The 12,243-nt window shown below is 46.1% G+C and overlaps 1 protein-coding gene across 1 annotated transcript; it reads right to left on the bottom strand.

Annotated features, from left to right (window-relative positions):
- Positions 1–1,906: 1,906 nt before the first annotated feature.
- Positions 1,907–8,405, bottom strand: arpp21 (cAMP-regulated phosphoprotein, 21). The gene is made up of 19 exons (XM_035620484.2): positions 8,244–8,405; positions 7,955–8,123; positions 7,794–7,832; positions 7,613–7,678; positions 7,408–7,519; positions 7,041–7,179; positions 6,452–6,589; positions 6,260–6,359; positions 6,050–6,145; positions 5,926–5,963; positions 5,759–5,815; positions 5,362–5,552; positions 4,639–4,776; positions 4,431–4,549; positions 4,238–4,312; positions 3,963–4,115; positions 3,649–3,751; positions 2,584–2,690; positions 1,907–2,460 (listed from the first exon to the last, which is right to left on the bottom strand). Exons 2-19 carry the CDS (start codon positions 8,117–8,119, stop codon positions 2,302–2,304), a joined length of 1,995 nt encoding a protein of 664 aa, XP_035476377.2. The 5' UTR covers positions 8,120–8,123; positions 8,244–8,405; the 3' UTR covers positions 1,907–2,301.
- Between the last annotated feature and the right edge of the window lie 3,838 nt (positions 8,406–12,243).

The following is a 12,243-nucleotide window of genomic DNA, read 5'->3' on the forward strand; positions in this document are numbered from 1 at the left end:
TTAATGACTCTGTCACAAAATGTAATTTCCCGACATGGGAGAACGACTCTGTACCATCAAAAGTACGTGTAAAAAAAGGCCTTACTTTTTTTTTGGTATATGGTGCATTTTTTACTAGATAAAATTGTGTTTCATTAAAATTAACCACAACCTGTGGCACACAGAAAACCTGGGGCCAGGTAGATTTACCAGTATGAGACTAGCGGTCGGATTCTGGGTCTTTGTGCAAAATATAACAAAGCTGGTGGGATTCTGACAACGACAGGAGCCCAAATGCAAATATTACTCCAAAACAGGCAAATCTGGCCATGTGGGACTCGTCGATATCGGCAAAGGAATGAAAACCCAAACAGAGCGGAGTCTTGGGGCGATCAGGTGGAGCTCGACAGCCCTCTGGAGTGGACTTCTCTGGAAGAGCAGACTTTGTGTGGTGATGGATGATGGATGGTGTGTTTGTGGTGGGGTGGGGGTGGGGAGTTTTACCTTAACACAGTGACATATTAGTGTTAGACTTACTTGAACAAGAATGAGAAGATGTTACTTAAGTAGATTCTACTGTAAAGCAGATAGAGCTCTCTCCTCCTGACCTCTACTTCCTGTATTTCTGTGTTTTAATGCTTCGTCTCTATGCCAGTGGACTCACTCATCTCACTATGGCTGTACATGTGCCTTTTATTAAAGATCATGGAACCTGCACTGCTGCTGCTTGTGTGCGCGCGCGCGCGTCTGAATGGAGAAAGGACAAAAATAGAGCCGGCCTTTTGTGAAACCGTTGGCCGGTATAAATTATGCATTCAACACCGCAGTTATGAAACCTAAATTTAATTTTAAAGCTGTGTGTGGGTGACTGATATGTTTTATTGGATTTGGTGGGGGAGAATATGAAACAGGCTCAGTGCAAAATGAATTACGCAGAATCAGAACAATATCACATTGATTCATCAGTTAATGCTCGCATGGACGTGTTTTTAGTTGGATGCTGATCTGTGTACATGAATAGACAGTAGAAAAAGAACAGGTGTAAATATTATAGATGGTTACTAAATTCCACTGCAACACCAGAGTAGAAAAGAGCCACTGTTATAGTTAAAAGTAACAGCTGAGCCTTTTCGACGAGAAGTTAAAATGTCTACCAAGTTTTTACAGGTAGAAATAGAGCTGAAATCATTATTAAATTGACAAATTTTCAATAAAAGACTGCCAACATTTCACTTGTAGTAGTACCAAAAAAAAAATTTATGTGGGGGTTCTGTTTGGACAAGGCCAACTATGCACAATATTCTGGATTAAATGATTAATAAACTGAAGATAATTGGCAGATTAAACGATAATGTAATCATTTTAGTCGCATTCTTATCCCCAAAAAAAGCTTGAGAGCTGTAGTTCCTCGACACAAAGGGTAAATGAACTAGCGGTAACATCACTGAACCCGTTCTCCTTTACTTACACGCGAGTGGTGCACAGGGAGTCTTTGTGCAGGAGGGGGCGCCAAAGTCCCGAAATGGAAAAATCCTCCAGTAGCTTAATTTGGGATGGTAACTGGAAATGTTCTTTGCTATTTATATAAATCGGAACAGATGTCATGTTGACTTGACGCGTAAAGCCCGAACATCATCGGTTTCTCATTTCTTCAGACTCCTCATGAAACCAAGATACCGTAACACTACACGCTCATAATGATCAACTGAATCAATGAAAATCTTTCACTTGCTTGTTAGTTATTCGGATATTATCAAGGCGACGACATTCATCTCCCATTAGTGAACTCTGGTAAGTTAACAACCCGTGTGTGCTTTCCCACAGCTCACAAACCATGACCATATGTCTATGTTTCATGCATCATCATCATCATCATCATCATCATGAGAGGCATAAAGAGTCGGGACCATAAAGCAATGCAACCATGTCAATCCAGCCACTAGAACTTTAATCTCTTCACACAGTGCATTTCCTTAAAACACAGTATATAATTTAATATAATTATAAAACTCCATTGATGTATATAAATAAAGCATTCAATACAGCAGCTCTGATATATATACTATTAAGCTTTGGTACAGTGGTACATTTATGTCTGTGAGTGGGTGTATGTTGTGTGTGTACATGCTTGTGTGTGTGTGTGTGTGTGTGTGTGAGAACAGTGTGCCCTGTGGGCATAGTCAGGAAGAAGGGTGTAGGTGGGAAGGAAGGGAGGGAGGGAGGAGGGGGAGGGCAAGTGAAAAAAGAAGGTGTTTGCGTTAAGTATGTGCGGTGAGTTCACGCAGGAACCAAAGAATCAACACTCCATCCGTCGAGGCGTCATCAGTACGGTGCGCTCCAGGCTGGAGCAGTGAGGTTGGTGCAGCTGGGAGGATGGCAACTGCCGTGGTGGGAGGGCGGTGGCACCACGCAGCAGTAGCCCACCTCGCCGCCTACCCCAGTCACAACTTTACTCTGGGGGTAGGCGACTGAAACACCTCCCTGCAGGGGGGGAAGGAGAAGAGGGAAAGTTGGAGCGAGCACTTCTGTCAACTGCTCCTTTCTGGAGCTGAGATGTTAGACGAATATGGCGCAGATTGACACCTTCGGGTGCTCCGTGTTTACCTGAACCACGCTACATTGATGAGAGGCCATTGGTGAATAGGTGCCCAGCACAGCCTTGGCCTGAGTGTGGGAAGATTGCTGCACCCCCCCAGGAGGGGCGTAACCGGCTGCAAACACACACGAATGTCTTTGATTATTATCATCATATTTCATCACTGCCATTTGTTTGGCGAAAAACAAATGGCTTCGGTTCATTTAAGAAAGAAGATAAAAGTCACAGAGTGTCAGACTTATTTTAGAACATATTAGGAGGAGTTGTGAGGAACAATGTGAAGCTCACATGCAACATTAGCAAACCATTCTGAAACAAATGAAGGCAAATGTTCCAGAAATTGTTTATTTGTTAATAATAAATATAAAGATTAACCAGCAAACAACATTTGTACATACATATAGATGTACAGACCGTGAAATTTGTTGATAATGTTGTTATCAGCTCCAGTCAATAACCTCACAGTCATTGCTATAATCTCTATCTAAAGTTGATTCATTATTTCGTTGCTGCGTAAGAACTTGGGCAATTTTCTGTTTTCAGTTTTATTATCATCTTCTAACATAAAGATAATAAATGATTATATAATAGTAGCTGATGATTTGGCTGGACACATCTTTATTGGCAACCTAATATCATAACAGCAACACACACAAAAAATATTTTTTTTATCATCCATGCAGTGCTATTGATAGTCATTTAAGCTTTGTATAATTTTAGACATTCATTTTCACTTTGTTAACAGACACAGCCTACGAAGGTGTTGACTGGTTGTTTTCAACTTTTTTAAAATGCATTTGCACGTCAAGAAGTTAGAAGGAACGCAGCAGTGCGTGATAAACACATACTGTCAATTCAAAGCCACTTGACGGTGTCGAGACGTGAGCTTCTTCTTGGTCTTTATCCCTGCGCTGAACAGAAGCAGCAGGAAAAGAGACCGGTTCACTGTGAGACCCTCAGACTACATCTCTGACAGTGTAACGGCCCCCTCCTCTACTGCCACAGTCTTCACACACACATGCAGGCACACGCACACACACACACACACGCCCACACAGACATGTGGGAAGTACCTGGTGGTTGTGCTACTTGGCTGTGGACGTGCTGGCTGGGGGAGACAGGCCTGCATCCTTGCTGTGCTGAGGTAGGGTACTGGCTGTAGTAATAGACAGGCACCTAAGAGAAAATATATTACATTCAAAAAATGTCTTCCTTGTGGCATTAAATTCTTCCTTTTTTTGGTGTCACGATCAATGCCCAATCAATGCAGCCTTCATCAAACTGCAACATTTAATGCATACCATCAGTCACGAGGTGATCGTTTTATGTCGGGGAGTCAGCAAAGAAGTGATAAAGATATCGATTGCATTTGTGCGTCTCTCCCTACCTGAGGTGAGGGCTGGCAGTAGCTGGGTGGGTTGGGAGGGGGAGGAGGAGCTGCATAGATGTAACTCTGACTGGGAGGGTAGAGAGGTGGTGCTTCACCCGCCGATGGACAGCTCACTGCCACGTGAGCAAACTGCGAGGATAGGTCTTCCATCTTTCCGTCAAGGAGAGAGGAAGGCCATGAACACACACACACACACACACACACACACACAAAAATACTGCAAAAACACACACATATGTAAAGCAGTTGTCAGACTGTGCAGCGATACATACTGTTGGGTATGGCTGTGAGGGAGTGACAGGCAACATCTGTGGCGCCGTGTAAGAGACAGACGAGTACTGAACCACCTGAGGGAGACACGCATGTGGATACAGATAAAGACACAAACAGGGACATGTATGTATGTATGTGTGTTGAGTGTGGCCGCGTGAACACGTCGAACACTTCCTGCTGTGTGCGTGCTACCTGCTGCTGTTGCTGCTGAGCGGGCGAGCCTTGCAGCTGAGACTGGCTCCTGATTGGCTGCTGACTGTCTGGGGGGTTGTACACAACAGGGGATCCATCGGGGTTCAGGAAAGGCTGCCCTGAGGGTGGGAAGAGTCAGTATGATAATGTGGATTTGGTGTGTACTAAAATATCACTGTGTGTGTGTGTGTATGTGTGTGTTATGTACCTGTATGTGGGTTCACCAATATGCTTCCTGGTGGGATCCCGTTCACCATGTAGGCAGAGTTGTTAGCCGGCTCTTCTATGATGGGCGGAGAGGAGGGGTGGGGACAAGAAGATGGCAGCCTGAACAGAGTGATGGAGCCTGAGAGAGAGAGAGAGAGAGAGAGAGAGAGAGAGAGAGAGAGAGAGAGAGAGAGAGAGAGAGAGAGAGAGAGAGAGAGAGAGAGAGAGAGAGAGAGAAGTGGAATAAGGAGTAGAGATGAGAAAAGTAGAGAAAGACAAGGGAGCTTTATTATCACGGCACAAAACAAATTCACTGTTCATCATCTGAGTCTGATGAAAAGCTGAAAACACACTGTGTGCCGCCTCTTGGCGCAGACCAGTCGATGATGTATTTTTTCTCATCAGTATGTGAAGAAGTCTGGAGGTGTTGTGTGAAAATTTACAGCTATGGTGTGAACGTTCATGGATTGGGTTACATTTTCGCACCAGAAAGAACTTCCACTGATTTTTGTTAATTAGATGCTACCGAATAAAAAAAATCAAAATAATTTATAAACAGTGATTTTCCCACGTGAGGTGTAGTGATGATGTCTCATGGAATAAGTTTGCTGGCACACAGGTGTGGAGGGGTGAAGAGTCTCACCCTCGCCGACTGAATTTACAGATTGAAGGTGTGAAATGAGAAGTGTTGAGAAGTCACTAAATGGAACGTCTGAGTACGCACCTGAACCTCGTCCCTCCCAGCTGTGGTTGGCAGGTTGATGGGGTTTGGGGGCGGGACCTGTCCACTGGTAGGACGAATCAGAGTCGACGCTGCTCCAAGGCTGGGGGTCGTTGCTATAGCGACAGTCGGTCTCAGTGCTGCTCTGCCTGCTGCTGCCTGTCCAACTGGAGCCTGAGCTGTCACGGCTCCTCCTGTGAGGCACAGACAGAATTATCCCACTGCCTCACCCTTGTGAATGGGCGACAAAAGTGGATCCGCGCTGGCTAATATGACACCCACACACACACACCAAGGTCCTCTTTCTGTTTCTGCTGCATGCTCTGACAAGGTCTGTGCCAGCCGGGCTGATCAGATTAAGAAGATAAATGACTACACATCTGTGCAGACTGAGATCTACCTGAAGAGCTGTCTTCTCCTCTGGGTTTCGGCGTATGGATTGTACTCCTCCACAGCCCTACACACGGCAAACACAAACACACGCACGTTACACATGTTAATGTCTCGTCTAAATATATAAATAGTTGAAAGAGCCACATGGAGAAAATGCACTGCAGGCAAGGTTACCTGCTTTCTGCATGGGCGCTCTCCTGGGTGCAGAGAGGCTGTGAAACAAAAGCAGAGAAATGAGTGACTCCTCTGTCTGTCTCTATGTCACACCTGCCCGTCTTCCTCTGTCCCCCCTTCTCACCTCTTGGTTAAAGATTCGGTCTCGTGCCCTTTGGTACTCCTCCTCTCTCTCCTCCACTGACTTGGTCTGCTTCTCCCGTAAGGGGTGGATTCGGGTCTGTAAAAGCGAGAAACAAGAACAGGTCAAACTGCTGATAAGGTACAATAAGTGTCAAATATAGAGGGAATTCTAGAGCGACGGGAAACTATAGATATAGTGGGACATTCAAACCTGGTCATCTGAGCTGCTGTCTCTCTTCAAAATCATTTTCCAACAGTGGATTTCATCTGCCTTGTCCTTATGCACCTCATCAAAGAAACGCTGCTCCAGTCTTGGTGGACAAACAGTAACAGCCGTTGTAAGTTCAAACTCAAAGGCACGGATTGACGCGCATTTACCCACAGACACATGATGAATGCTTACATGCGTGTGCTGCTGGTCCTGTTGATGATGACAGACTTGCCTGTATGGTCTACATTGTGCTCCATGCCAAAGTAGGCTGCCACCCGGTGGACCAGCATTCGGTGGTAGGACGACATGTGAGGGAACTTCTTGAAGGAGCTGAGAGTGATAGAAATGGGGGAAAGATGCAGCGAAGAGAGAGAGAGAGAGGCCAAACAAATGAGGTGGAGAGGGTGAAAGTGGAAAGGAGTGAGGCAGAGAGGGAGACCGAGGGAGTGAGGGAGCGAGTGGGAGGTAGATAAGACTGGTTGTATTTTTTGGCTTAGGTCCAGTTTCATCCCGTGGTGCAAAAACACTCATAGTAACATAACCGGCTCAATAAATTCATCGGTACACTAAATGAGCTGTATGGACAGAATGTGACCTGAACAAAAACAGATTTTACAATTAGCATCAAACCATTTATAACCTTTTTTGGATTTAGCCTGCATACAAATTGTATTACAGCAAAATTATACAGCTAGATAACAGCTAGATAACACATTGAGGCAATGTAATGTAATCCCCTTCACACATACACATACGTAAACACACACACACATGCACAGACCTATTGCTGGTGATGAAGTCAATCATGTCCTGCTCCAGTTTGAGCAGCATCATACGGTCTCTTGGGTTCCCGTTGAGGGTGTCAACGATAAACTGGCGCAGGTCTATGCCGGTGGAGTCGGTGTACTCGCCGCTGGACTCTGAGAGCAACACAGGCAGGCGATGAATTACAATACGAGACCATGAAAATATATATGTACTAAAAAAGCACACTGCAATATCAAACACCCCAGGAGAACTACATCTGAATCGTGGCACAGAATTCCATTTGATTACATTTTATTTGCTTTCTCTTGTTTTTCTTTTATGAGAGATCAATCTCACTCACGCACGCACGCACGCACGCACGCACGCACGCACGCACACACCTTTGGACAGTGATTGTTTCTTTGGATCCGTGCTCCTCTCCTGCTCTTCCTCCTTACAGGATGTTCCCTCATTGTCATGGCAGCTAGATGAGATGTTGGTGTCTGGAGATGCCTGATGGGAAAAACAAAGAGTAGTTTGAGTGTGATGATGATGATTATGATGATGATGAGGGGGAGGAGGTGGATGATAATATGTGTATGTAACCTGGATTTCTTCGAATGGTGAGGACTCCTCACAGATGGCCATACTGCGCACTAACTTTCCTTTAGCCTAAAAGACATACACACACACACGCACAGGCAAGCAGATTACATATTCATAGAGTGGAATGCAATCGATATTTCAGTGAGGATGAATAATGAGACGTGGAATAATTCTAGCTTACCTTAACTTTTTTCTTTGGTTGCACCTGGTAACAGTGTGTCTGCGGGTGGGGACACAATTTATCAGTGTGAGCAAGTGAGCAGGCGCGGAGGGGGAGGGCGCATAATTTGGCAGCATATTATTAATGTGGTACTTAGAAGGAGGTACGTTAGTGTCACTTACTTGCTGCTCCGACTTCTTACTCTCGTGGTGACACTCCTCATCCTCCTTCTGATTGCAGGGGGGCAGACACGCCGAAGGGGAGGGGCAGCCGACGACATCTTCACATGAAGTCACATCACAGGGTTTTAGGAGGACATCTGCACTTTCCACGGCGGCTTCCGTCATCCTTCTGAACAACATAAGACAGTGTGTATTTTTCACTATGTAAAATATGTTTGTCTGCACTTGGATGAGTCTGTGTGTGTGTGTGTGTGTGTGTGTGTGTGTGTGCGTGCATGCTGATGCGAACCTATGTGGAGTTGTTCACTGGAGAGCCTCACAGGTGAATGATGAGGTCATATATCCCATGTTCCCACAGGGCAGCCAGAAACTCAATTATCCTCTCTCTCTCTCTCTCTCTCTCTCTCTCTCTCTCTCTCTCTCTCTCTCTCTCTCTCTCTCTCTCTCTCTCTCTCTCTCTCTCTCTCTCTCTCTCTCTCTCTCTCTCTCTCTCTCTCTCTCTCTCTCTCTCTCTCTCTCTCTCTCTCTCTCTCTCTCTCTCTCTCTCTCTCTCCACCCGCGCTTGCCCTCTGTACTGCTCCTCTCTCTGCCGACTCTTTACTGGTCAACTGGAAACAGCCTGAAGAGAGTGAAGAACATGGGAGAAAAAACTGTGTAAGTGGTCGTTGTTCAACAGAGACACCATCTTGCTACTTCTCACAAACACACCCACATGTATGTATACACACACACACACACACACACACACATATATATCAAATTGTTAACAGAGCATAAATAGCTTAATAGAATAGCTGCTGTAAATGACACCAAGAAGCTAAGCTAGTGTGTGTGTGTGTGTGTGTGTGTGTGTGTGTGTGTATGTGTGTTTGTGTGAGAACCTCTGTTATTCCCAAACCCTCTCCAGGCTTGACAGTTAATTGCTGCTGTAAATGACGTATAAGTGTGTCTGTGCATCGGTGACGGTAAGATATCGGCCTGCGCTTGAACGTGATATTTGCTTGTGTATTTACGTGTGCAGCGCATGTGGATGCATGTCTGGTGTGCGAGTGTGTCTGAGTGTGTCCTAGAGCTTTTCTTAGAAACAGCAGCTGTGGTGGGTATCATCCGATCCGCCAGCACTGATATTCCCAGAATGCCAAGATGAGTTTGTAATCCCAGTGGTGAAAATATTGCCGTGGCCAGCGACATAGACAAAAGATAGAAGTGGCATTCCACCATCTACGTTCAAAGGGCCGACTGCGTTCAGTGGGGACACATTCCGCTGTAACACAGAGCTCAAGGGGACACTTATTCCTGCAACACCTGGGATGGGATAACGAGCTCAGAGGATGCTGAATCCCATAGCATGGTTATTTAACACCAGACTGGAGATAAGAGATAAAAGGCCCCTCTCCGTGAATGTGCAACCAAAGTGGTGTTTACGTCAGACGGCGCCTCAATGAAACACAATACACGACAGCAGTGAGTCCTCCTCGAAAGAGGCGTCGGAGGTCTTTGCATGTGTCGCTAGGAGCGAATTTATGGCGTGTTATTATCAGAATTCTAACCATATGTGGTACTTTATAGGTATTTATAAGGCAACTTAAACATAACAGCACAGCTTTAGTTGGTTTGTTTGATAACAACATGCAGAAATGGTGTGATCCTGACAATGGATACAGGTAGTTGCATTGATGATCGTTGTAGCCGCATTGAAGTTTTTTTTGGAAAACATTGGTCTTGAAAGGAACACTTGCTGTCTAAGTATAGGAAAGTATTGATGTGATGCACAAAACAACGCGTCCAAAAAGATGTTGATAGTCGATTTACTTTTCTTTTTGTTTTTCCTGATGACTTTCTTTTCTTTGTTGTATATGATAATGAACATCATATCTTTATATTTAAGAGTGTTGGTGGTAAAAAAAAAGAAGAAGGAGGTTGAGAAAAGTCACCTCAGGTTCTGCTAGAATGTAACCGTAATTTGCTCACCTCTGGTATTTTATAGACAAGACAACTAAATCAAGAAATAAGCAGCCGATAGATAGATGATGAAACTACTCGTTAGTTGTGGATTCATTAGAGCAGGATGCTGCCAAGCTCTGCGTCTCAGTGTGGCACTCTACTGCAGTCCAGGGAAGGGGAAACGTTCTGGTGACATAAAAACTCTCCTGAAGTGCTGCTGACAGGTTCCTGTTGAGGTGTCCTTTACCCAAAGAGACCAGCTCCACATGTGCTGCACTGTGGCTGACCTCAGACAGACGGGATCGGAGGGGGCAGGGAAATTAATGATATAAGACGTCCCTTCATCATTACAGTCAAAGGGAAGACAAATGCCGATATTGAATTGTATTAGAGCTGTGACTCTGCTGCAAACAGAGGAGAAAGGGATCACTGAGGGAGAAGACGGAGGGGGGAAAGAATGGCACGGGGCAGATGCACCACAGACAAACCAAGATTAATGGGAGGCGAGGGAGGCAGGGGATGAGGAGAGAGGAGGAAACAGTCTGCAGGGACTTTAAAGGTGAAGAGGGGTGAAGGAAGGCGATGGAGAGAAAAGTGAGGACTTGGTGACAAAGAGCCTCGCGGCACAGTCTGTCTCCGGGCTTTTCAGCCAACAGCAAGCGAAGACAGGATTTGAGCGGCGCGACCAGCTTTCAAGCTGAGCGCTGCAGAAGCAGCCCGGCCGCCCGGGGAGAAGGTGTGACACGATCATTAGTGCGTGACGGATGGCGGCGGGAGGCAGGGAGCGCCAGTACCCGCTACATCATCATCCATCTGCTGCTCTCTCCCCGAAGCCTTCAGCCTCGGAGCCACTTACTCACCAGGACACCTTTCTTCTCCGGCCAAGAGCTGCCTGGCTCATCTACGCTGACACACGGGCGGGCCAGTGGGAAAACATCCAAAAGCTACTTTAGATGGTCGTTGTCAGCTGAAGCGAGTTATATGAAGACCTCAAGTCCTGTGCCGTCCAATTTATAATCCCGACCTCTGAAAAATCCATCTATGATAATCAGGATTATCAGTGGCTGCTGCATTGTTTAACACGGAGGTCGACCAGTGTACAGTGCTTGTGTTTATTTTCTGTGTTACGATTCCTGACAGTCTGCCTTTTTTTTAAAAACATTTGCAGCCTTCCATCGCAAGAAACCCTATAAAAGCTAGAAAACGCGAGCCGCCTGCGGTCAGAGAAACTGCTGTTTGTGTTTCGTCTCTGAGGCTGCAGCGGAATTTAAAAGGGGGACTTGATGTTTTCTCTCCCTCAGCTCGGAGCTCATTAGGAAACGATTCAGCGAGAGAAATAAAAAAGAAAGAGGGAAAAGAAAGACCAGGTCTCTCCGGTTTGAAATAATAATTGAGGTGAGCTCTGAGCCTCCAGCACTTTGTTTATCAATAATATACACACAGGATTTGCCCCCAAGCCTCTAATTGGGCTACTACCCACTTACATTATAGGGTGTTTAGAGTTCAATTACCTTTCTTTTCCTTTTATAAACTGCGTCTTCTGCCCTCTTTCGCCACATTTGCAGCTGAAACCGCTCCTTCCTGCACAGCTTTTTACTTCATCTCCTTCTCCATCACAAGTCAAATTACGCCCTGCACTTTTGAGAGGAGGCACAGAACAGAAAGTAGGCTGCTCGGTGGAATTTAGGTTTGAGTCATCAGCCGCCACGGCAGCCTTGTGCACCACAGTGACTTGTGGCGCGACAGCTGCAGCTGAACTCGACCCTGAGATGGAGGGGAAATACCGGCACACGCACATCAACACGGCGATGGTTGTTGTTGAACTTTAAGGGTCCTAGTACCTCTCGACAGAAACGCACCGGCTGCGCGCACACGTTGAACGCGGAGGATGCGGTGCAAGTGAAACAAACAGGTGTCATGTTCGTGTGCAACTCAGGTGGCATCCTGTTAACCCGCAGGACGGGGCCGAGCAACGGCGGCGCTGGCTCGGGATGGTGCACTCCGCCGCGGGGATGGGGGCGCTCTTCGGTCTTGGGTGGGTGGAAGGGGCTGCAGATAGCCTGGAATGCCAAGAGTGTGTGTGTGTGTGTGTGTGTGTGTGTGTGTGTGTGTGTGTGTGGGAGGGAGGGAGGGAGAGGGGTTCGGGGGTCTTTTTTATGATTGTGAGGATGGTTCAAAACCGCAGACATTTTGGTCTTCGCCACTCAAAAGTGCTGTTCAAGGGTTTCAGACTTGGCTCTGGGGGAAATGATTAGAATTAGGTGTAGTGGTCAGGACTGGACGTTTAGTTGTGTTGGTCAATGTTATATATCTTTATATGTGTGTGTGTGTGTGTGTGTGTGTGT

Source organism: Scophthalmus maximus, chromosome 22 (assembly GCF_022379125.1).
Source record: "Scophthalmus maximus strain ysfricsl-2021 chromosome 22, ASM2237912v1, whole genome shotgun sequence".
Taxonomy (NCBI): Eukaryota; Metazoa; Chordata; class Actinopteri; order Pleuronectiformes; family Scophthalmidae; genus Scophthalmus; species Scophthalmus maximus.

Bases quoted from the DNA above. Each gene is read 5' to 3' on its own strand.
- arpp21 (XM_035620484.2), bottom strand. From the start codon at position 8,119: ATGACGGAAGCCGCCGTGGAAAGTGCAGATGTCCTCCTAAAACCCTGT. The intron at 5,964-6,049 runs GTGAGAAGGGGG...TTTGTTTCACAG, and splicing joins ACCGAATCTTTAACCAAGAG to CCTCTCTGCACCCAGGAGAG. The intron at 2,461-2,583 runs GTAAACACGGAG...CCCCCCCTGCAG, and splicing joins ATCAATGTAGCGTGGTTCAG to GGAGGTGTTTCAGTCGCCTA.